At 45.2% G+C, this 25,580-nt stretch overlaps 1 protein-coding gene across 1 annotated transcript in view; it reads left to right on the top strand.

The window, feature by feature from the left end:
• Nucleotides 1–25,580, top strand: part of LOC309556539 (opsin-5-like) — a gene marked incomplete at its 5' end in the record, with an annotated part of 138,066 nt that overhangs the window by 61,971 nt on the left and 50,515 nt on the right. Inside the window, one exon of the mRNA XM_082258983.1 lies at nucleotides 22,546–22,630. Within this exon, the coding sequence (XP_082115109.1) occupies nucleotides 22,546–22,630 (85 nt within the window). The remainder of the gene's footprint in view (nucleotides 1–22,545; nucleotides 22,631–25,580) is intronic.

Here is a 25,580-nt window from a genome sequence, read left to right as displayed (position 1 = left end):
CAACGTGTTTCATGTTTCCCTGTTGAAGCCACTGGTGTGTAATCGTTTCACTTCCTCGGTTCCTCTGCCTCGTCTGGTCCAAGTGGGCAATCGTGAGGAGTATGAGGTGAGCAATATCCTGGACTCACGCCTTGTCCGCGGTCGGGTGCAGTTTTTGGTTCATTGGCGTGGTTATGGTCCAGAGGAGCGTTCATGGGTTCCCTCCGCAGATGTTCATGCTCCTGCCTTGCTCCGAGCCTTCCACGCACGCTTCCCTCAGAAACCGTTCTTTACTCCGCGGAGGAGGGGCCCTTGAGGGGGAGGTACTGTCATGGTCTTACCTTCTTGCTGTTCTCCTTCGTTTGACATGTGCTGGCGGCCATCTTGGTTTCTGGGTTTCTTGTAGCCTCCCACCCTGCGGCTCCTTCTTCCCACTGGGAGGAGCTGGATGCCTAGCTCATATATATAGGAGGTCTGTGGCTTCAGTTCCTTGCTTGGTCCTCCTGTGTTCACATGCTTCTAAGACTGCTGCTGCTTCTGGTCCCTGATCCTGGCTTCGTCTGACTACCCTGCTGGTTCCTGATCCTGGCTTCGTCTGACTACCCTGCTGGTTCCTGATCCTGGCTTCGTCTGACTACCCTGCTGGTTCCTGATCCTGGCTTCGTCTGACTACCCTCCTGGTTCCTGACCTCTGGCTTCGCAAGGACTCTGCCTCGGTTTCGCCATCCGTTTGGACTTTTGCTTTACAGCTTGATTTTCAATAAAGCCTTCTTATTTTCACTTATCTGTTGTTGTACGTCTGGTTCATGGTTCCGTGACAAGAAGCCTGCAGATAAACAAGTAAATCCTATGTAGAAAGATTTGTTTCATCTCTGTGTATCATCTGAGGCTGTTCACTTCATTAGGTATATGTCAGGGTTTACAACCACTTTAAAGATGCCTCAAGAGGTCGTCAATTTGCCACAGACCACCATGAGGAAAAAGTGGTGTATGCATGGCTGAGGGACAAACCCTTTTTATTAGGGTATATATAAGCTTGTGAAATGCTGGAACAAATGTGTTAAAATACAAGGGGACTATATTGAAAATTATGTAACTGTACGTTCTTTACTGTTGTTCTAATAAGTTATAGAAATTGAGTGTGGATAATTTTTGACTCTTCTACAAACTCTGATGAAATGTGGTATTTCTGATTTGGCTGGGCACAAGCGGTTTAGATTACCGTATTCATTGGCGTATAACACACACTTTTTTCCCCTGAAAATATAGTGCAAACAATTGGTGCGTGTTATACGACGATATTTTTTTTTTACCAATGTGCGGGGAGGGGGGGGGGGGTGGCGATTGGCAGTCTGGAGTAGGGGTGTCAGGCTGACTGCCCCGCCTCTCCTGGCCCTGGGACAGCCCTGCCAGCATACTCTGCAGTTAAGAAAAATGCACCGCCAACCCCTTTTTATAGATCCTTCCTACATTATATCATATCACATCACTGTCATTTAAAAGCGGTGCCTCTAAATACCTTGTAAGCTTCCTTCTCTCTGTCCGCTCTCCTCCTCCTGCTCCTCCTCCTCTGAGTGTAGCTTCAGATTGGAGGAGGAGAGCGATCACATGACCGGCCAGTAAACGTCACAGGAGAGCTGTCACATGATCGGATATGAAAGAACGGAGGTAACAACTATTTAGAGGCATAGATTTACAATGACACTGAATGTAGGAAGCATCTATGAAAAGGGGCTGGCAGTGATTTTTTCTTTTTTACTTTAGAGTACGCTGGCAGGGCTGTCCCAGGAGACTGAGGGTCTCCTGGGAGTGCATGGGGGTTATAATTAGGGTTGAGCGAACACGGACTGTATTATTCGTGTTCGTACCAAATAATTGGATTTTTGTTACCCGAACACGGACCCGAAAACTTTACTGTATATTCGGGTAAAAATCCGTGTTCGGTCGTTTTATTTCCGGGTTTTGCATGCATTGGCGCGCTTTTCATGGCGGGCTTTCAACAGCCAATCAACAAGCTTTTAACTGGTGTGCCTAAGCCATCCCAGCCATGCCTACAAATGTATTAGTATCTGTGATTGGCCATCTGAAGCATGTGACCAAGTCTTTATAAGTTCGAGGCAGCACCGCTGCGGCGTCATTCTGCTGTTTAGTTCAGGGACAGAGCACACATCAACGTGCTGGCTGCTGATTAGGGACAGACAGGAAAAAAAAAAAACTTTTGTGTCCGGATAGAATTGAGGTACAGGTCTGAGTGTGTTAGGCAGGGCGAGTTGTAGGCATTTTAGGGCGAGGCTGCTGCTGATTTTTAGGGTCAGACAGTGTGTTCTACAAACTACAATCGATATTGCTGTGTGGGGTGGGGTTTGCAGTCACCCGATCTATGATCTTATCAATCCTTTTAGGGAGAGAGTCTGCTGATTTTTAGGGTCAGACAGTGTGTTCTACAAACTACAATCGATATTGCTGTGTGGGGTGGGGTTTGCAGTCACCCGATCTACGATCTTATCAATCCTTTTAGGGAGAGAGTCTGCTGATTTTTAGGGTCAGACAGTGTGTTCTACAAACTACAATCGATATTGCTGTGTGGGGTGGGGTTTGCAGTCACCCGATCTACGATCTTATCAATCCTTTTAGGGAGAGAGTCTACTGATTTTTAGGGTCAGACAGTGTGTTCTACAAACTACAATCGATATTGCTGTGTGGGGTGGGGTTTGCAGTCACCCGATCTACGATCTTATCAATCCTTTTAGGGAGAGAGTCTGCTGATTTTTAGGGTCAGACAGTGTGTTCTACAAAACTACAATCGATATTGCTGTGTGTGTGGGGGGGGGGGTGTCACGGGGTAACGTGGCAGAGCCTGACGTAAGAGGAGTGACTTACCGGGTAACTGGCGTGGCACAGGTTCACCAGAGGCGCGGAGTCTAAGTGTAAGCCGGTCTTCACCAGGGCCCCAGAAGGTGGGGATGGATTTGGCTGCTTGCTAACACCAGGTCGCGGCCCCCCGAATTCCCTGGGAGAGCCAGGAACAGATCCAGGACCAATAGCCGGTAGCAGGTAAACAAATCAGGACGAGACAGGAGGATAGTCAGGACAAGCCAAGGTCAGGGCGGGCAGCAGGTAATCAGAATCCAAGGACAAGCCGGGTCAGGCAAACAGGAACAGCAGATATAACAGGCACAGGATACAGGAGAGCTGAAGACAACACAGCAAAGTGCAGTACTGCTGGGCTGTTTAAATAAGGCAGCCTGTTTGCCAATTACTGCAATTAGTCTGCTCTAGGTTAACCCTTTAGGAGACTCATGACAGCACATCAGTGTGTTCAGGAAGCATTCCTAACAGCGCCTGCGCAGGGTATTAAGTCTCTGACATTGCCCCCCCCCCCCTTAAGGGCAATCTCCGGGTGCCCAAAAGGTTCCTTTTGTGGGGATGGTTGCGGAAGAAATTCCGGATTAAGTCCTGGGCATGGAAATTCTGTACCGGTTCCCAGGAATTTTCTTCGGGGCCGTAGCCCCTCCACTTAACCAGGTATTGTAGCTGGTTCCTCCGCCTTCTGCAGTCTAGGATGGCCTCCACCTCAAATTCTTCGTCCCCGTTGATGGTGACAGGAGCAGGTGGTTCCGAACTTCTACCAGGAAAGGAGTCAGGTACTGCAGGTTTCAAGAGTGAAACGTGGAAGACTGGATGGATCTTGAGGGAATCGGGAAGCGTCAATTCGTAAGATACCTCATTTAATTTTCTCCTCACAGGGAACGGGCCAATAAACTTGGGTGCCAGTTTTTTGGAAGGGCATGCCAATCGGAGATTGGTGGTGGCTAACCATACCAGGTTGCCGGGCTGGAGAACCAACTCACCTCTCCTTCTTTTGTCAAAGAACTCTTTATTGGAGGTCTGAGCCTTGGTCATGGCATCCTGTAAGATTTTGTTGTTCTCCTTAAGGAACTCCAAGATATCCCGGACTGCTGGCACTGTAGATTCAGGAATAAAGCAGGGCAAGAAAGATGGGTGAAACCCGTAGTTGGCATAGAATGGAGACTGACCTGTAGCCGAGTGTTTGGCGTTATTGTATGCGAACTCTGCTGATGGAAGTAGCGAGACCCAGTTATCTTGAACAAAGGTGGTGAAGCATCGGATATATTGCTCGAGGGTCTGGTTGGTCCTCTCAGTCTGCCCGTTAGTCTGGGGATGGTATGCGGAGGACATTGACAGCTTGATTTTCAGTGAATCACATAAAGCTCTCCAGAAGCGAGAAGTAAATTGGACACCTCTATCCGACACAATGTTCATTGGGACCCCGTGAAGCCTTACAATTTCTCTGATGAAGACCTGCGCCGTCTCAAGCGCGGAGGGTGTACCTCTTAGTGGTATGAAGTGAGCCATTTTCGACAGACGGTCTACTACCACGAAGATTGCAGAATAACCGTCTGATGGAGGAAGTTCCACAATGAAATCCATGGCAATCATCTTCCATGGTCTGTCAGGGACTGGTAGTGGTCTGAGCAGGCCCCATGCCTTATTTCGGGTTGCCTTGCTTCGTGTGCAAACAGTACAGGAGGAAACATATTGTTTACAACACTTCTCCAAGTCGGGCCACCAGAACGTGCGCTGCACAAGATCCAGGGTCTTATGGATCCCGAAATGACCAGCCATCGGGTGGTCATGACACAGTCCTAGGATGGACACACGAGCACTTTCTGGAACGAAAATTTGATCCCCTCTCCATAGCAGTCCATTTCTGGGTACCAGTATAGTTCCAGCAGGATGGGGAGCATTTACTGTGGCTTGTCTCAGAGCGGTAAGAAGGTCAGACTGTAATAGCAGAAAGTTACCTTGGGTTAAGATGGTGTCAGGTACAATGATTTCTTTACAACTGTCGTACATTCGAGAGAGAGCATCGGGTTTCGTATTCTTGGAACCCGGTCGGTACGTTATATGGAACGTAAATCTGGAAAAAAAAAGTGCCCACCTTGCTTGGCGAGGTCTCAGGCGTTTGGCTGTCCTCAAATACTCCAGGTTCTTATGATCCATGTAGATGAGTATGGGATGTGCCGCCCCTTCCAATAGATACCTCCACTCCTCCAGGGCGGTCTTGATGGCAAGGAGCTCCCGATCCCCTACATCATAGTTCCTCTCCGCAGGAGAAAGCTTACGGGAGAAGAAAGCTACCGGATGAATCAGGTCCTTGAGACCTTGACGCTGGGAGATGACTGCTCCTACTGCGATTTCCGAGGCGTCAACTTCAAGGATGTAAGGCAGGGCGGGATCCGGGTGGCTGAGGATAGGAGCAGACGTAAACAGCTCCTTCAGGGCTGTAAATGCGACTTGCGCCTCGGGAGACCAGTGGAAGCGGGTACCTTGTTTGGTGAGTAGGGTAATAGGGGCGATGATGGAAGAGAACCCCTTGATAAATTTCCTGTAGAAATTTGCAAATCCTATGAAACGCTGAATCCCCTTTTTATCCACCGATGCGGGCCAATCCAGGATGGCGGAGACCTTCTGAGGGTCCATTTTGACCCCTTCAGAGGAGATTATTAACCCGAGGAATTGGATACTCTGCTGTTCAAATTCGCATTTCTCTGGTTTTGCGTAGAGCCTGTGTAGCCGGAGTCGGTGGAGTACCTTTTTAACGTGTTCTCGTTGCTGGGCCAGGGAGGAAGAGAAGACCAAGATATCGTCCAGGTAGACAATAACAAAGATGTCCAGATAGTCTCTGAAGATGTCGTTGACAAAGTGCTGGAAGGTGGCCGGGGCATTGCAGAGCCCGAAAGGCATCACCAAATATTCATAATGCCCAAATCGGGTGCGGAATGCTGTCTTCCATTCATCCCCCTCCCTAATACGGACCAAATTGTAGGCTCCCCGTAGGTCCAGTTTGGTGAATACAGAGGCGGTTCTTAGTCTCTGGAAGAGTTCAGGAATCAAGGGTAGGGGGTACCGGTTTTTGACCGTAATTTTATTTAACTCACGGTAGTCCACACATGGCCGAAGTGAATGGTCTTTTTTCTCCACAAAAAAGATCCCAGCTCCTGCCGGAGAAGTAGAGGGTCGGATGAATCCCTTCTCTAGATTCTCCGTCACATAGTCTTTAAGGGTACCCAATTCTCGTTCCGATAAAGGAAAGATACGTCCGAAAGGGATCTCGGCCCCCGGAAGCAATTCAATTGGACAATCATAGGGGCGGTGGGGGGGTAAGGTCTCAGCCCCCTGTTTACTGAAGACATCCAAGTATTCGTGATAAGATACTGGGACAGAGGAACGTATCTCCTTATCAGCGTCCATACAGAGTAGGGTGCTAGGAGCACTATGGCGTACTGGCAGGCAATGATTCTGGCAGTAAGGGGACTGGAACTTGACGTCTCCAGAAGTCCAATTAATCTGCGGGTTGTGTGCCTGAAACCAGGGTAACCCCAGAATAACGGGAAACAAGGGAGAAGAGATGGCATCCAGGCATAACAACTCCTTGTGCCCTTCGAGAGTGGCCACAGGCAATGGAGGGGTTTCTTGGGTAACTGGCCCAGACTTGATGTGGGACCCATCTGCTAGGAAGATGGAGAGTCCCTGTGACTTGGGTCAAAGTGGGATGCGTTGATGGGCAGCAAAGGTAAGGTCAATGAAGCAGCTGCATCCCCCGGAATCAATAATAGCGGTGACCGGGATCGGGCCTTCTGGGAGCTGAAATGAGATAGAGAGAGCCAGGTGAGTGGTATTGTTGACAGAGACTGGATAACTTGAGGGGGATATAGAAAGACGCTTACGCATCTTTGCTGGGCATGAGCGTACAAAGTGTCCGGCCTCTCCGCAGTACAGGCACAGGTTGTTCTGACATCGTCGTGAGCGTTCTTCTGTTGATAAGGAAGGACGCATAAGCCCAAGTTGCATCGGCTCCGACGTATCCGATTCAGAAATAAGCGGAGCAGTGTTGCTGGAACGGGCACCAGAGGAGAAGGTGTGGACGGGATTAGGAACCCGTGGCAACATCCAGACTGGGCGGGTCTGCTGCGTGGACCTCTCTGCTCTACGCTCACGTAGCCGGCGGTCTATCTGTATGGCCAGGGTGATTAATGCCTCCAAGGTCTCGGGTATACCCACTCGGGCCAGTTCATCCTTCAAGTTTTCTGAAAGACCCAGGCAGAACTGATGTCGCAAAGCTGCGTCGTTCCAGTGAGTGTCCGTACTCCAACGCCTGAAGTCAGTGACGTAATCCTCTATGGCTCTACGGCCCTGTTGAAGCGAAGTGAGCGTGGTTTCTGCGGTAGCAGTGCGCTGCGGGTCTTCGTATAACTGCGCCATTGCGTTAAAGAAAGCCGTCATGGAGTCCAGCTGGTCATTGCGCTCTTCAAGCAGGCGGTGAGCCCAGGACTGAGGTTCACCTTGAAGCAGGGATATGATGAACCCCACTTTGGTTGCTTCCAAGGAGAAGGTTCGGGGTTGCAGGGAGAAGTACAGCTCGCAGGCATTGCGGAAGGCTCTAAACTTGCTCCGATCCCCAGAAAACCTTTTCGGCGTAGGGACCCTTGGCTCAGGAGGCAGCATCACCACCGTCGGACCGGAGGGAGCCATGGAAGCAGCAGAAACTGTAGGGTCCGTGGAGGGGGTCAGGGACTGAACACGCCCCTCCAGCTGGGTATAGCCCTCTTGCAGGGACTTAACGGCCTGGGTAAGGGCCGCAAGGTGCTGGCAGATGTCATCCATAGGAGAGGCTCCTCTAGCAGGCTCAGTCATGGCTGTGTTGTACTGTCACGGGGTAACTTGGCAGAGCCTGACGTAAGAGGAGTGGCTTCCCGGGTAACTGGCGTGGCACAGGTTCACCAGAGGCGCGGAGTCTAAGTGTAAGCCGGTCTTCACCAGGGCCCCAGAAGGTGGGGATGGATTTGGCTGCTTGCTAACACCAGGTCGCGGCCCCCCGGATTCCCTGGGAGAGCCAGGAACAGATCCAGGACCAATAGCCGGTAGCAGGTAAACAGATCAGGACGAGACAGGAGGATAGTCAGGACAAGCCAAGGTCAGGGCGGGCAGCAGGTAATCAGAATCCAAGGACAAGCCGGGTCAGGTAAACAGGAACAGCAGATATAACAGGCACAGGATACAGGAGAGCTGAAGACAACAAAGCAAAGTGCAGTACTGCTGGGCTGTTTAAATAAGGCAGCCTGTTTGCCAATTACTGCAATTAGTCTGCTCTAGGTTAACCCTTTAGGAGACTCATGACAGCACATCAGTGTGCTCAGGAAGCATTCCTAACAGCGCCTGCGCAGGGTATTGAGTCTCTGACAGGGGGTTTGCAGTCACCCGATCTACGATCTTATCAATCCTTTTAGGGAGAGGCTGAAGATAGGCAGGTGTCAGTGGTCCACATCCATTTTGCTGTGTGTGGGGTGCAGTGAACACAATCTTTTTGGGGTGCAGTGAACACAATCTTTTTTGCCCACTGAGGAGGAGGGAGAAAAGTATTTTTCTATCAGTCACTGTGTGCAGCATTTTTCCTTCAGCTGTGCTGTGCTGACTGATCATACACTGCTGTGTTCAGTTCACATGTGCTATTATTGAGTGGTTTCAAAAATCATACACTTTTTTTCTATTCCACTATTCAATATACAGCCTTGGGTTAAAAAAAATTAAATTGTGGCCTGCAGCAGAGCTGAATGATATTTGGGGTTTTTGGGGTTCATCTCATACTTCTGAAGATTTGAGGGTGCTGCCTGTTCCAAACTCCTCCTACTCCTCATCCAGCCTTTTAGGGGTACAAACAATAGTAATTGGGGCCTAGTGTGGTTTTGTACGTGTGAGATACATACACTTTTTTGATCATATTTTCTTTTCCGCTATTCAATAAAAACCTTTGGGGATCAGTTAAATTGCGGGATAGTCTGTGTTGGTACGTGTGAGATCCACCTTTCCAAGTTTTTGGGGTTCATCTCATATTTCTTAAGATTTGAGGGTGCTGCCTGTTCCATACTCCTCCTACTCCTCATTCAGCCTTTTAGGGGTACAAACAATAGTAATTGGGGCCTAGTGTGGTTTTGTACGTGTGAGATACATACACTTTTTTTGATCATATTTTCTATTCCGCTATTCAATAAAAACCTTTGGGGATCAGTTAAATTGCGGGATAGTCTGTGTTGGTACGTGTGAGATCCACCTTTCCAAGTTTTTGGGGTTCATCTCATACTTCTGAAGATTTGAGGGTGCTGCCTGTTCCAAACTCCTCCTACTCCTCATCCTGCCTTTAGGGGTACAAACAATAGTAATTGGGGCCTAGTGTGGTTCTGTACGTGTGAGATACATACACTTTTTTTGATCATATTTTCTATTCCGCTATTCAATAAAAACCTTTGGGTATCAATTAAATTGCGGGATAGTCTGTGTTGGTACGTGTGAGATACACCTTTCCAAGTTTTTGGGGTTCATCTCATACTTATGAAGATTTGAAGGTGCTGCCTGTTCCATACTCCTCCTACTCCTCATCCAGCCTTTTAGGGGTACAAACAATAGTAATTGGGGCCTAGTGTGGTTTTTTACGTGTGAGATACATACACTTTTTTTTATCATATTTTCTATTCCGCTATTCAATAAAAACCTTTGGGGATCAGTTAAATTGCGGGATAGTCTGTGTTGGTACGTGTGAGATCCACCTTTCCAAGTTTTTGGGGTTCATCTCATACTTCTGAAGATTTGAGGGTGCTGCCTGTTCCAAACTCCTCCTACTCCTCATCCTGCCTTTAGGGGTACAAACAATAGTAATTGGGGCCTAGTGTGGTTTTGTACGTGTGAGATACATACACTTTTTTTGATCATATTTTCTATTCCGCTATTCAATAAAAACCTTTGGGGATCAGTTCAATTGCGGGATAGTCTGTGTTGGTACGTGTGAGATCCACCTTTCCAAGTTTTTGGGGTTCATCTCATACTTCTGAAGATTTGAGGGTGCTGCCTGTTCCAAACTCCTCCTACTCCTCATCCTGCCTTTAGGGGTACAAACAATAGTAATTGGGGCCTAGTGTGCTTCTGTACGTGTGAGATACATACACTTTTTTTGATCATATTTTCTATTCCGCTATTTAATCAAAACCTTTGGGTATAAACAATTAAATTGCAGGATAGTCTGTGTCGGTACGTGTGAGATACACCTTTCCAATTTTTGGGGCGCATCTCATACTGCCGAGGATTTGAGGGTGCTTCAGTCTGCCTCCTGCCTGTTCCGAACTCCTCCTACTCCTCATCCTGCCTTTAGGGTACAAAAAATTGTAATCGGGGCCTAGATTGTGTTTGTACGTGTGAGATACACCGTTTTGTAAAATTTGTCCTATTCCGCTATTCAATATACACCCTGTTTGAGTGTAAAAAATAAAATTGCGGGATAGTCTGTATCGCTACATGTGAGATACACCTTTTTAAATTTGTTTGGCGCATCTCCTTCTACCGCCGAGGATTGCAGGGCGCTTCAGTTTGGCTCCTGTTCCCAACTCCTCCTACTCCTCTTCCTCATCCTGCCTTTAGGGTACAAAAAATTGTAATCAGGGCCTAGTTTGTGTTTGTACGTGTGAGATACACCGTTTTGTAAAATTTGTCCTATTCCGCTATTCAATATACACCCTGTTTGAGTGTAAAAAATTAAATTGCGGGATAGTCTGTATCGGTACATGTGAGATACACCTTTTTAAATTTGTTTGGCGCATCTCCTTCTACCGCCGAGGATTGCAGGGCGCTTCAGTTTGGCTCCTGTTCCCAACTCCTCCTACTCCTCTTCCTCATCCTGCCTTTAGGGTACAAAAAATTGTAATCAGGGCCTAGTTTGTGTTTGTACGTGTGAGATACACCGTTTTGTAAAATTTGTCCTATTCCGCTATTCAATATACACCCTGTTTGAGTGTAAAAAATTAAATTGCGGGATAGTCTGTATCGGTACATGTGAGATACACCTTTTTAAATTTGTTTGGCGCATCTCCTTCTACCGCCGAGGATTGCAGGGCGCTTCAGTTTGGCTCCTGTTCCCAACTCCTCCTACTCCTCTTCCTCATCCTGCCTTAAGGGTACAAAAAATTGTAATCGGGGCCTAGTTTGTGTTTGTACGTGTGAGATACACCGTTTTGTAAAATTTGTCCTATTCTGCTATTCAATATACACCCTGTTTGAGTGTAAAAAATTAAATTGCGGGATAGTCTGTATCGGTACATGTGAGATACACCTTTTTAAATTTGTTTGGCGCATCTCCTTCTACCGCCGAGGATTGCAGGGCGCTTCAGTTTGCCTCCTGTTCCCAACTCCTCCTACTCCTCTTCCTCATCCTGCCTTTAGGGTACCAAAAATTGTAATCGGGGCCTAGTCTGTGTTTGTACGTGTGAGATACACCGTATTATAACATTTTTCCTATTCCGCTATTCAATATACACCCTTTTGGAGTGTAAAAAAATTTAATTACGGCATAGTCTGTATCGGTACGTGTGAGATACACCTTTTAAATTTGTTTGGCACATCTCCTTCCCCCGCCAAGGATTGCAGGGCGCTTCAGTTTGCCTCCTGTTCCCAACTCCTCCTACTCCTCTTCCTCATCCTCCCTTTAGGGTACAAAAAATTTTAATCGGGGCCTAGTCTGTGTTTGTAAGTGTGAGATACACCGTTTTTTATCCTATTCCGCTATTCAATATACACCCTTTTGGGGTAAAAAACATTAAATTGCGGCATAGTTTGCATATTTGACTGTGAAATACACCCGTGCGATACTGTTGTTGTTTCGTTCCGCTATTCAATAAACACCTTTCTAGGGCAAGATCTTAAATTACAGAAATATGAGGAGACCGTCAAATTGGGGCCGTGGCCTGGGTCGTGGTGCTGCTGGTAGAGCTCCTGTTGTAAGGAGAGGACGTGGTCGATCTGTGCCAGCTACACGCACAAGTGAAACACCTTCCTCAAGTGTTAGTAGGCAACAGAACCTGCATCAGTATTTGGTAGGGCATCATACGCCTCTAGAAGTGATGAGGCCAGAACACAGAGAGGCGATAGTAGATTGGTTTGCTGCTGACAGTGCCTCCAGTTCCTTCACATTGTCTCCCACCCAGTCTACTGCAGAAAGGTCAGAGTTGGCACCTGCAGCCGATGTCCAACCGTCTTTCACCTCACCCCCTTGCAAATCAGGCAAGCAGTCTGAGCCCCAAGCCATACAGCAGTCTCTTGTTCTTTTTGAGGACTCTGTCAGCAGGGTTTCCCAGGGCCATCCACCTAGCCCTGCCCCAGAAGTGGAAGAGATTGATTGCAGCGATGCCCAACCACTTATTTCTCAAGATGAGTACATGCAAGGACCATCGCAGCACGTCTCCGATGATGACGAAACGTAGGTGCCAACTGCTGCGGCGTTCAGCATTGTGGAGACCGACAAGGAGGGCAGGGGTGAAGACTGGGTGGAAGATGATGTGGAGGACGATGAGGTCCTCGACCCCACATGGAATGAATGTCATGCAGGTGACCTGAGTAGTTTGGAGGAAGAGGCGGTGGTCGCACAGAGCCACCAGCACAACAGAAGAGGGAGCAGGGTGCAGAAGCGGAGCAGCCGTGCCCTAGACACTACGCCTGCTACTGCCCAACGTAGCAAGGGAACGAGCGCACCAAAGTCAGCTCAAAGGAGTTCTCTAGCGTGGAAGTTCTTTAGAAAATGTGCTGATGACAGGACACAAGTGGTTTGCACCCTGTGCAATCAGAGCCTGAAGCGAGGCATAAACCTTCTCAACCTGAGCACAACCTGCATGATCAGGCATCTAAGTGCAAAGCACGAGCTGCAGTGGAGTAGACACCTTCAAAACCAAGAAACGTCTCTGGCTCATCCTGCTTCCTCTTCTGCTGCAGTCTCGGCCGCTCCAGCCACATCTGTAGTGATACCGGCACCTGCCACCCCGCAAACAGAGGCTCTGTCAGCAACACCACCACCTGGGTCACCAACCATCTCCACAATGTCCCGTGGAAGCGTTCAGCTTTCCATCTCCCAAACACTTGAGAGGAAGAGGAAGTACCCCCCTACCCACCCGCGATCCCTGGCCCTGAATGCCAGCATTTCAAAATTCTTGGCCTTTGAAATGCTGTCATTCCGTCTGGTGGAGACGCACAGTTTTAAAAACCTTATGTCGGTGGCTGTCCCACAGTACGTCGTGCCCAGCCGCCACTACTTTTCCAGGCAAGCCATCCCTTCCCTGCACAACCAAGTGGGGGGAAAAAATCAGGTGTGCACTGCGCAACGTCATCTGTGGCAAGGTCCACCTAACTACCGATACGTGGACCAGTAAGCACGGTCAGGGGCGTTATATCTCCCTAACAGCACACTGGGTAAATGCAGTGGCGGATGGGCCTGAGGCGGATAGCAATTTGGCGCGTGTCCTTCCACCACCGAGGATTGCAGGGCGCTTAAGTTTGCCTCCTGTTCCTAACTCCTCCTACTCCACTTCCTCATCCTCTACCGCCTCCTCATCCGGACAGCGTAACACCTTCACCACCAACTTCTGCACGGCCAGGGGTAAACGACAGCAGGCAGTTTTAAAACTTGCCTGTTTGGGGGACAAACCACACACCGCGCAGGAGTTGTGGAGGAGCATGGAACAGCAGACAAATGAGTGGTTGCTGCCAGCGAGCCTCAAGCCCGGCCTGGTGGTGTGCGATAACGGGCGAAATCTCATAGCAGCTCTGGGCCTAGCCGGTTTGACGCACATCCCTTGCCTGGCGCATGTGCTGAATTTGGTGGTGCAGAGGTTCCTTAAAAACTACCCCGATATGTCAGAGCTGCTGCAGAAAGTGCGGGCCGTCTGTGCGCACTTTCGGCGTTCTCACCCTGCTGCTGCTTGCCTGTCAGCGCTGCAGCGTAACTTCGGCCTTCCCGCTCACCGCCTCATATGTGACGTGCCCACAAGGTGGAACTCCACCTTGCACATGCTGCAAAGACTCTGCGAGCAGCAGCAGGCCATAGTGGAGTTTCAGCTGCAGCACGCACGCGTGAGTCGCTCTGCGGAACAGCACCTCTTCACCACCAATAACTGGGCCTCCATGCGAGACCTGTGAGCCTTGTTGCACTGTTTTGGGTACTCCACCAACATGGCCAGTGTCGATGACGCCGTTCTCAGCTTAACTATCCCACTATGGAAGAGGATGTGGCACAGGATGAGGAGCTGGAGGAGGAGGATGAAGAGGTAACATTTCCAAGGCTTTCAGGGCAGTCATTCGCAAGGGGCTCCGAGGGTGGGTTCCTGCACACACAAACGCCAGGGACACAATTGTCCAGCAGGGGCACAGTTCTGGAGGATGAGGAGGATGAGGAGGAGGAGCTGGAGGAGGAGATGGAACCATGTTCACAGCAGTGTGGCACCCAGGCCAGCTCATGGCCATCACTGGTGCGTGGCTGGGGGGATACAGAGGACACGGACGATACACCTCCCACAGAGGACAGCCTTTCGTTGCCTCTGGGCAGCCTGGCACACATGAGCGATTACATGCTGCAGTGTCTCCACAATGACCGCCGAGTTGCCCACATTCTAACTTGTGCTGATTACTGGGTGGCCACGCTGCTGGATCCCCGTTACAAGGACAACGTACCGTCCTTAATTCACTCCCTGGAGCGCGATCGCAAGATGCGCGAGTACAAGCGCACGCTGGTAGATGCGATGCTGCTGGCATTCCCACCTGACAGCGGGGCCACAGTGGAAGCACAAGGCAGAGGAGGAGGAGGAGGAGGAAGAGGTCGCCAACGCAACCAGGGCACCTCCAGCACCTCAGAAGGCAGGGTTAGCATGGCCGAAATGTGGAAAAGCTTTGTCAGCACGCCACAACAAACAGCAGCACCAGCAGCTCATATGGAACGTCTTAGCAGGAGGCAGCATTTCACCAACATGGTGGAGCAGTATGTGTGCACACGCCTAGACGTACTGAATGAGGGGTCTGCCCCCTTCAACTTCTGGGTCTCCAAGTTGGGCACATGGCCTGAGCTTGCCCTTTACGCCTTGGAGATGCTGGCGTGCCCTGCAGCCAGTGTATTATCTGAACGGGTATTTAGCACGGCTGGGGGCGTTATCACAGACAAGCGCAGCCGCCTGTCCAGCGACAATGTGGACAAGCTCACGTTCATTAAAATGAACCAGGCATGGATCCCACGGGACAAGGAGGAACAGTTGCCGAGGCATGGATGTGTTTATGGGCTTCAGAGACAGCATCCCATGTTGAATTAGGCATGCATGGCTGCACCCTTCCTCCTCTGGGTGCATGCCAAGGCACGGCCCTTAAGGCCCTTCAAAATCCTCAGCACCAAGCCCATGATGCTCTTAATCCGGCCCTGGTCCTCCTCCACCACCGCTTCCACCTACACCACCCATAGGTGTGCGCAGCCTATTGCATTAGGGTGTGCACCCCAAAGTTGAAATACACATGCATGTGTTTGCCTACATGTACATGGCCCCGATACATTACTCTCCCTGCTGGCAAAGAGAAATAGAGCAGAGCAGGTCCGAGGGAGATCTTTCCCATCTCCTCACTGGCAAACAGAGCGATAATGCTATGTGCCCTAGGTGATTAGGGTGTGCACAGGCACATCCGGCACACCCTGTGCGCACGCCTATGAGACCGCCACATCCACCACCACCTCAACCTCCCTCCTACTCCATATGGGCCTCGTCCTTCAGAGATGAAGAACATTGTTTTATTTTTCTGTTTTTTTTTTGTTGTTTTAAGTTATTTCCCTATCCACATTTGTTTGCAGAGCACTTGCCATGCTCTTAACAATGTTTTGCTGCCATTTGCAGCACTCTAGCCCTTTCCATTGGTGTTTTAGAGCCATTTTAGTGCCTGAAAGTTCGGGTCCCCATTGACTTCAATGGGGTTCGGTGTCCGGGAAAAGTTCGGCAAAAGTCCGGGACACGGACTCTGACTTTTTTTTAAAGTTCGGCCGAACCCGCCGAACACGGACATCCAGGTGTCCGCTCAACTCTAGTTATAATAAAAGGGGGTATGTACTTTGCATGGGGGGGAACTGTGTAATGTAAAGGGGGGCTATATAATGAAAGGTGGTATGTACTATTATTTTTAATTGTTTCTTTTTCTTTCCTGAAACTTCCTTCCTAAGTGAAGGTGCGTGTTATACGCCGATAAATACGGTACTTGTTGACTCATAATGCCGTTTCAGAGAAGTCTACTAGCCCCCCACCCTCATAGCCCCACCTGCTGGCCCAACTGGAGATTAGCTGGAGATCCTTTCGGCATGCTATGAAGCAGAAGTGATAATATGAGTTACATTTTACTAATTCCCTACTAATACCTAGGGTTATACCTAGGGTTAATCAAAAGCAGACCTCAGATCAGATCTGATCTGCCTCATATGGCCAAGCATATTACTGCGCCAGTGCTTGCCGGCTGCGTAGACTTCTATAGACTGTCAATATATTTACTAATAAACTAATTGAAGGGCATCTCAGAGATGTCTATACAGCTGATTAGTGCAGGATTACTGTACACAGCTGTCTGACAGTGAAATGTGTCCCCACTAGAAAATATTGCCTCCATTACTGTTCCAGTGACAACTCAACATAGTAGCTTTTGCCTCATTTTCTGTCCTGGTGACATTGGTCATCTAGACAAATAGAAAGGGTAAATCTACCTAGTGGGGACACAGACAGCCATAAAAACCTGGCAGGTGTTCTACTTCCTTACCATTCTATGCAAAATGGAAACATGACTTAATATAAATAATTTCAGTTACACTCCAAAGTTCTGTTTTTACTAATAACATAAATATAAATTAATATTTTCACATATTTCATACATGTACACTGTTAAATGTTCATAGAAAAATGTTAGAATTTTGACTTTTTTTTTACTTATTTCCCCTTTATATATGCATGAATTATTCATTGCAAACACTGCAGATAAAAATGCTTAGAAGAAATCAGACGTCACCTCTTCCAAAAGAGTTCTTGATTTAAAAACATGCCACTGCCCCAGGAAAACACGCATGTATTATGTATGGGTGTGATTCAGTTACAGAATTCAAGTGTCATTTGTAAAATATTTATTTGAGTTTGAATTTCTTGACACAACATTTGGTTGGGATTGTCTAAACAGAAAGTGTGTTTAACTATTTGCACCATTCAAGTGATAAAGCTAAATGGAATGAAAGGAATATTGTTGTTGAGCCAATGTTATGTTCATATTAGGTATGTCACACAGAACTGCAACAGGTAAAAACTTTGTAGATTCTAAAAGTGATGAATCTGTGATTCTTCTGACTCATCCTTATCATTGACTGAATCCAGCAATGATATTATTAGAGACAAATTGCAAATAATACTTCTCTGGTTCTTATAATACGCTTATTTGCTTTAACCATTTATGGTCCAAATTATTGCTTTGTTCCTGGACATTCCTGGACATTCCCGATTAAAGGACCTGTCAATCCAAAATTGATACTTTACAATTTAGTAGATGCTGAAGGGTTTATAAGCTAGTGATTTCTAATATTTCACATATGGCAAGATCTTGGCACTTGAGTTTGCAGGCCAGCACAGCTGCCATTTCCATTGAAGAGAAACTTGTGTCTTTGTTGGATTTTTAATTTCTGTGATGAAGAATATCAAGGACCACCCAAATCTCAAATGTTGGCAGGAGCCGAGCAAGGAATGGTGATCTTTTTCAACAGAAGTTAAGAATAGATAAAGGATAGTAATAGAAATAGGCCACCTATGGTTGAATATCATAATACAGCTGCCTTCAATTTTGGTGAAACCAAAAATTTATATATATGTTGTTTTTTGAGGCGCTGCAAGGATTGTATTTTGATCAACCTTGAACTCCTATTATATTGTGTAGTAGTGCAAGAATTATATAAACTCAAAAAATTATACAAACTCAAAATATATAGTATTACACAAAATTCAATTTTTCAACATTGTTCATAACAACTTAATCACTTCAGATCACCCCATGTGATAAGTGCTCTGTATTCATCTTAAATTTAGGTGCTCCTTATTAGTAGTCCTTCACCTCATGTTTTTCCTAATGTACTGTATTTTGTTATTTGATTTTTTCCCAGTAAGAACAAAAACAGTTACAAAAATATGCTATAAACATAATTTTGCATATTGTTAAAAAAATTAAATAATAAAATAAAAAAATAAAAAAGACATTTGCAATTTTTGTAAAAATCTGTAATTTCACCAAGATCAATTGTTCTTCCTTAACAGCGAGTGACTGCAGTCACAATAACTTTAACTTTAAAATCACTTTTGGGCAGACTAATCTTTTGAAAGAAGCCTACCACCATTCCGCACCTTTTGACCTGCAGAGTTTAATAAAGGTAACCTCTAGTTTACAATTTGCAGGTATGCAACACATTTACTTTAATTGCTTCACAAGCTGTACTCAAAGAAGAGAGGTAGACAGACATGATGTTACTTGGCTAGGAGCAAATTGAAACATAATAATACTGTTGAATTATAGGATAAGCATCATGGGCTGTTTGAGAGCAGCCATGCTCCTATGCATAGAGGCAGTTGAACCTATGCCACTGCTTCTCCAGACTCCACCTAACTGCATTCTAGTCATTTAAAGCATAATTTTCCCAGTTATGAAGGTCCTGGCAAGTTGACAAATAGGTATTGCTGCTCACGTATAGTATCTCACAAAAGTGAGTACACCCCTCACATTTGTGTAAATGTTTTATTATATCTTTTCATGTGACAAAACTGAAGAAATTACATTTTGCTACAATGTAAAGTAGTGAGTGTACAGCTTGTATAACTGGAAATTTGCTGTTCCCTCAAACTAAACTCAACACACAGCCATTAATGTCTAAACCACTGGCAACAAAAATGAGTACACCCCTAAATATAAATGTCCAAATTGGGCCCAAAGTTTCAATATTTTGTGTGGCCACCATTATTTTCCAGCACTGCCTTAACCCTCTTGGGCATGGAGTTCACCAGAGTGTCACAGGTTACCTCTGGAGTCCTCTTCCACTCCTCCATGACGACATCATGGAGCTGGTGGATGTTAGGGACCTTGCGCTCCTTCACCTTCCGTTTGAGGATGCCCCACAGATGCTAAATAGGGTTTAGGTCTTGAGACACGCTTGGCTAGTCCATCACCTTTACACTCAGCTTCTTTAGTAGGCAGTGGTCATCTTGGAGGTGTGTTTGGGGTCGTTATGTTGTAATACTGCCCTGCAGCCCAGTCTCTGAAGGGAGGTGATCATGCTCTGCTTCAGTATATAATAGTATATGTTGGCATTCATGGTTCTCTCAATGAACTGTAGCTCCTTAGTGCAGACCACACTCATGCAGCCCCAGACCATGACACTCCCACCACCATGCTCGACTGTAGGCAAGACACACTTTTCTTTGTACTCTTCACCTGGTTGCCGCCACACATGCTTAACATCATCTAAACCAAATAAGTTTATCTTGGTCTCATCAGGCCACAGGACATGGTTCCAGTAGATTACTGCCCTGCGGCTCAGTCTCTGAAGGGAGGGGATCATGTTCTGCTTCAGAATGTCACAGTATATGTTGGCATTCATAGTTCCCTCAAAAAACTGTAGCTACCCAGTGCGGGCAGCACTCATGCAGCCCCAGACAATGACACTCCCACCACCATGCTTGACTGTAGGCAAGACACACTTGACTCCTCACCTGGTTGCTGTCACACATGCTTAAAACTATCTGAACGAAATAAGTTTATCTTGGTCTCATCAGACCACAGGACATGGTTCCAGTAATCCATGTCCTTAGCCAACTTGTCTTCAGCAAACTGTTTGTGGGCTTTCTTGTGCATCATCTTTAGAAGAGGCTTCGTTCTGGGATGACAGCCATGCATACCAATTTGATGCAGTGTGCGGCGTATAGTCTCAGCATTGACAAGCTGACCCCCCACCCCTTCAACCTCTGCAGCAATGCTGGCAGCACTCGTACCTCTATTTCCCAAAGACAACCTCTGGATATGATGCTGAACACGTGCACTCATCTTCTTTGCTCGACCATGGCGAGGCCTGTTCTCTGTGGAACTTGTCCTGTTTAACTGCTGTATGGTCTTGGCCACCGTGCTGCAGCTTAGTTTCAGGGTCTTGGAAATCTTCTTATAGTCTAGGCCATCTTTATGTAGAGCAACTTTTTTTTCAGATCCTCAGAGAGTTCTTTGCCATGAGGTGCCATGTTGAACTTCCAGTGACCAGTATGAGAGAGTGAGAGCGATAACACCAAATTTACCACACCTGCTCCCCATTCACACCTGAGACCTTGTAACACTAATGAGTCACATGACACCAGGGAGGGAAAAAGGCTAATTGGGCCAATTTGGACATTTTCACTTCGGTGTGTACTGACTTTTGTTGCCAGAGGTATAGACATTAATGGCTGTGTGTTAACTTATTTTGAGGGGACAGCAAATTGACACTGTTTTACAAACTGTACACTCACTGCTTTACATTGTGGCAGTGTCATTTCTTCAGTGCTGTCACTTGAAAATATATAATAAAACATTTACAAAAATGTAAGGGGTATACTCACTTTTGTAAGATACTGTACATGTACTGGCTGTCTGGGTAGTTTACGTTCAGGCGTTGTCACACACATGGACACTAGCATAGATTGGAACTTCACACAAGCAATATCTTCTTTGATATGTTCAGAAAATAGTGACCTACACAATTAACTTTGGTTCCCAAAAAATCCATGTGCACAAGTTATTTTACTAAAGACCAATGTTATTTTATATTATCAGCGCTTCCAGCAGTCTATTTTTTGGGTCCTAAAACGGAAGGGTGAGTATCAAATATGGTTGTAGCAGTGTATATTCACATATAGTCAATTTGGTGGTGAGGATTAGATGGGTTGAGATGGGCCTTGGCTTGTTCTGATGTTTTCAGAAAAGTTGCAAGGGTTTAAACAATATTTGAGGAAATTGGAAGCTATCGGATAGACAAAAGCCTTAAAGAAACAAATTAAGCAATTTTTGAACCTATGCCACTAATTTAAGAGCAATGTATCTCTCTGTAAACCTTTTTCATTGATGAACTTGCTAGGTGTACATCTCATTCATCAGATAATTTCGGAATGTATATTGTTATTTTATAGCTGACTCACTCCATAATGCCCGGCTATGGGACATTCTTTTTCTGATTAGCATATATTGACATGTATTGTGCTTGGTAAAATGTATCTACATAAAGTCTTGTGTATTCCATTCCATTATTTGTGGATTTTACATATTTTCTCAGAATTTTCTGTATTACCTTATTTTTTTTTTGGGCATTGGAAGTACAATACTAGTTTGCTAGTTAACTAGTTCCACAGTTAGTGTTTTTTATTCCTGGAGCATTAATTTAAAGAATTAGTCAGTGCCCGTTTAACGAACATTGAGCCTAATTTCTCCAATTTCAAGGAAGGGGGTCTGTTATATTACAGCTTTTTCCACAAAGTACAGAAATTTGTATAGTACACACATCAGAGAACCCAAAGAAACTTTGAATCATGTACATTGGGCAACAGGGAATCACTCTAAAAGTAGTCAGTGGGAGTAAAAAAAAAATACATAGTGGTCAGCAGGAGGAGGAATAGTATCCCATTGTTGCTGTCAGTAAAACAAATAGTGCCCCACTGTTGGTGTCCGGAGAAGGAATGGCGCAACATTGTTGGTGTCAGTGGAAGAGATGGTGCCCCACTGTTGGTGTCAAGGGAAGGAATGTTGCCACATTAACGGTTTCAGTGGAAGAGATGGTGCCCTACTGTTGGTGTTAGGGGAAGGTTTGGTGACACATTGTTGGTATCAGTGGACGTGATAGTGCCCCACTGTTGGTGTCAGGGGAAGGAATGGTGCCCCATTGTTGGTGTATGTGAAAGCAATTGTGCATTATATTAGTGGGTAGAACAGTGCCTCAATGGCTGGATAAATGTAAGTAGAGGGCCACATCTGGCCCATGGGCCACAGTTTGGAGACCACTGGTCTAATACAAACTTCTGAAGTGTACAGTGAATCCAGAAAGTATTCAGAGCGCTTCACTTTTTCCACATTTTTTTGTGTTACAGCCTTATTTCAAAATGGATTAAATGTATTATTTTCTCAAGATTCTACAAACAATACCCCATAATAACAATGTTAAAGAAGTTTGTTACAAATCTTTACAAATTTAAAAAAAAATAAAAAACAAAAAGAAAATCACATGTACATAAGTATCAGTGAAATCAGTGAAGAAGTTAGTTTTAGCATTAACCTACCAGATGACAATTACCTGAAACCTTTAGTGATAGATGACCTTTAATCTGCTTTTTCATGGATACAATAGCACTAATTTGTAGGCATGTACACAATGTCTGGTTTAAGGGACAGTTTAAGGATCACTCATTCTGCTAGGTAGACTTACCTGTTCTTAAAACACATAAAAAAGCATGCGTTTCAGCCCATTACTTGGACCTTTCTTGAGCATGATGAACAAGGAGGAATTGTTATCCATTGGGAACTATGAGGGCTTCTAGATGAGAGGTGTATTGTTATACTTGTCTGCCAAAATCTTAAAATGCTATTGTATTAGATTTTATTATTTTGGATAATTTTGTTTTTCAGATGGAGTTTGCAAGAAATATTTCTCACTATTCAAATATTCCCAAAACAGCTGATATTGTTGTTGGAGTGGTTTATTTGATATTTGGTAAGCTTTATTAAACATATATGTCTATAAATATAGTAAAATGGTGGTTGCCTTATATGCTTTGTAAATTACATCGTTATTTTAAATTTGGGTAGGTGAAGGAGAGACAGTACAGTACAAAATAATCACTTCCAGCACTCAGAGGTCCCCCACAGTTGAATAGAACTGTACAACAAACCCAAATGCTAGTTGGATGCAGCCTTCCACGGATAGGGGAATTCAAAGTGGAACTACAGAAGCAAGGAGACAGGAAGGTGCAAGCACCTAGTGCAAATTAAATACTTACAAACGTGCAACTGGTAAAAGCACATAGATCACAAGATGCCCTATAATGTGTGATACGTATGCTCCAATTGTATCCCTCTATATAGCCAAGCTGATATGTTACCCCCTTCCTCAGAGCTGAACTGAATTTATTGACCAATTAGAGCATACATATCCCACATTGTAGGAGATCTTGTGGTCTATGTGTTTTTACCAGTTGCACTTTTATAAGTATTCAAATTTTATCAATTTTACTTGCTATATATATATATTTTTTTTTGCGGTAATGCACTATATGCTTTCGCCTTCCTGTCTCCCTGCTTTTGTAGTTCCACTTTGAAGGCAAGACAGTAGATTGTGGGCTCAATTCAGAAACCTGTTTTTCATTTTTTCAGGTGTTTTCTCTGTCTGGTCTTATCTCTTTCTGTTATCAATCTTGATACCTTTTTTACCTCATACCTCATTTAAAAACTTGCATCTCACATTTTCTATAGTCAGTTCTGCATTTTACCACTACCAGTTCTTTTATGATATAGTCCGTTTTTTTTATCGGCCCTTTCGAGAAATGTAATGTAACAATCAATTCAGAATTACCATACAGGTTATCACACTTATGTAATATTATACGAGTTCCAGAGTGGTGGTAACTGTGAGTTTTATTAGCTGTCTATTTAGGAGAAATAGAAAAGGAGCTGTTTGAGTTGGTGATAAAATTACAGTCCACAAGATAAAATAATGATTTGATTTAGGATAAATTATTGCTTTTGACAGATTAATATTATTTGACATGAAAAAATAAAGATTAGAGACTCAACAACAACATGAAATTAAATTCCCCAAAGAGGTAGCGCAATCAATTGTGCCAAAATAAATAAACAATCTTAAATTTCACCTGGTGCAAAAAAAAGATGTCACTCTCAACTCTACAAATATTAAAGTTCATACATTGAATGTCTCAAAATGTTTATTAATCTTCATTATGGTGCAAAATAAGCCATAAATCTTCCAAATACCACACCTATTGCGAGCAGGTAATATCCACTCCCACAAGCCACCATACCCACCAAAATTTTTTGCCTCTCATTTTACTGAGTGCAAGCGGTGCTTTGGCATACAGCACTGTGCAAAAGTTTTAGGCAGGTGCAAAAAAATGCTGTAAAATAAGAATGCTTTCAGAAATAGAAGTGTTAATAAATTATTTATATTATTTAACAAAATTGGGAGAAAATGAACAGAAGAGAAATCCAAACCAATATTTGGCATGACCACTCTTTGTCTTCAAACCAGCATCAATTCTTCTAGGTACAATTGCACACAGTTTTTGAAAGAACTCGGCAGGTAGATTGTCCATAAATCTTGAGAACTAACCGCAGATTGTCTGTGGATGTAGGCTGCCTCAAATCATACTGTCTCTTCATGTAATCCCAGACAGACTGATGTTGAGATCAGGGCTCTGTGGGAGCCAAACCATAACTTCAAGGTCCCCTTGTACTTCTTTACACTAAAGATAGTTATTAATAACATTAGCTGCATGTTTACTTTTTATCAATGAATAAAATGGAAAATAAATGAAAAAAAAAAAAATACAAATCAAATCAATATTTGGCATGACCACCCCTTGTCTTCAAAACAGCATCAATTCTTCTAGGTACACACAGAGTGCTTGTGCACACAGTTTGTGAAGGAATTTGACAGGTAGGTTGTTCCAAACACCTTAGAGAACCAACCACATATCTTCTGTGGATTTAGGCTGCCTTAAATCGTTCTGTCTCTTCATGTAATCCCAGACAGACTCCATGATGTTGCGACCAGGGCTCTGTGGGAGCCAAACCATCACTTCCAGAACTCCAGGACACTAGGACATTGTCATTGCTGAATTAACAGATGTCAAAAAGGCAAACATCTAGTCTAGTGCAGAGGTCCGCAACCTTTACCATCTTGTTAGCCACATTGCACTATACCAAAAAGCTGTGGTGGCTAAATCCACTTTTTTTGCCGGTTCTGTGCCGGGGTGCTATGATTATAGATGGGGAGATAAGCCCTTAATACGATATTCCATATTATAGTAAAAACAGACATTTTAAACTAAGAAATGATTAGTCAGAGAATGAAAAAGGTAATGTTATAAAGTAAGCTCTCACAGTGTAAAAACACAGACTGAAGCTTCCTTGAGAACATTGAAGAGAGACCAGTAGATGTGGCTGGAAGACTAAAGTCACCTTAAGGAACATGTTACACCAATATTTAGAGTGCAACATATAACATGTTCCCAAGCACCTACCTTCAACCCCCTGAGCCCCCACCTGGCCACCCCTATGCCCCCTTTACAGCATGCAGGGTTTCTCCTACCCCACAGCCACTGTCACATTTAAAATTGGTGTGGCTGTGCAGGGCTCTGTCCACACAGCCACATAGTTTATTTACAGAGATCTGTGAATAAATAAACTGCAAGTTCTGATTTAAAAAGCAGCTTGTGGTTATCAATGGACCACAAGTGCTTTAATTAGCACACTTGTTGTCTATTGACATTTCCTCCAGCTTTCTGATTGCGGGTGCAATGCTTTGCAGGCTTCTTTAGAAAAAATAATAATTCCACATTTTTGTTCCAGCATAAATATGTGAATTTATTTTTTTTCCCCTAAAGGTGAATGTAGCTTATAAAGAGGTATAGTTAAATACAACATGA

The sequence above is a fragment of the Pelophylax lessonae genome (genome assembly GCF_965119305.1).
Source record: "Pelophylax lessonae genome assembly, chromosome: 5".
NCBI classification, from domain to species: domain Eukaryota; kingdom Metazoa; phylum Chordata; class Amphibia; order Anura; family Ranidae; genus Pelophylax; species Pelophylax lessonae.
Note: the sequence above shows the minus strand (reverse complement) of the source record. Positions and strands in the feature narration are given on the sequence as shown.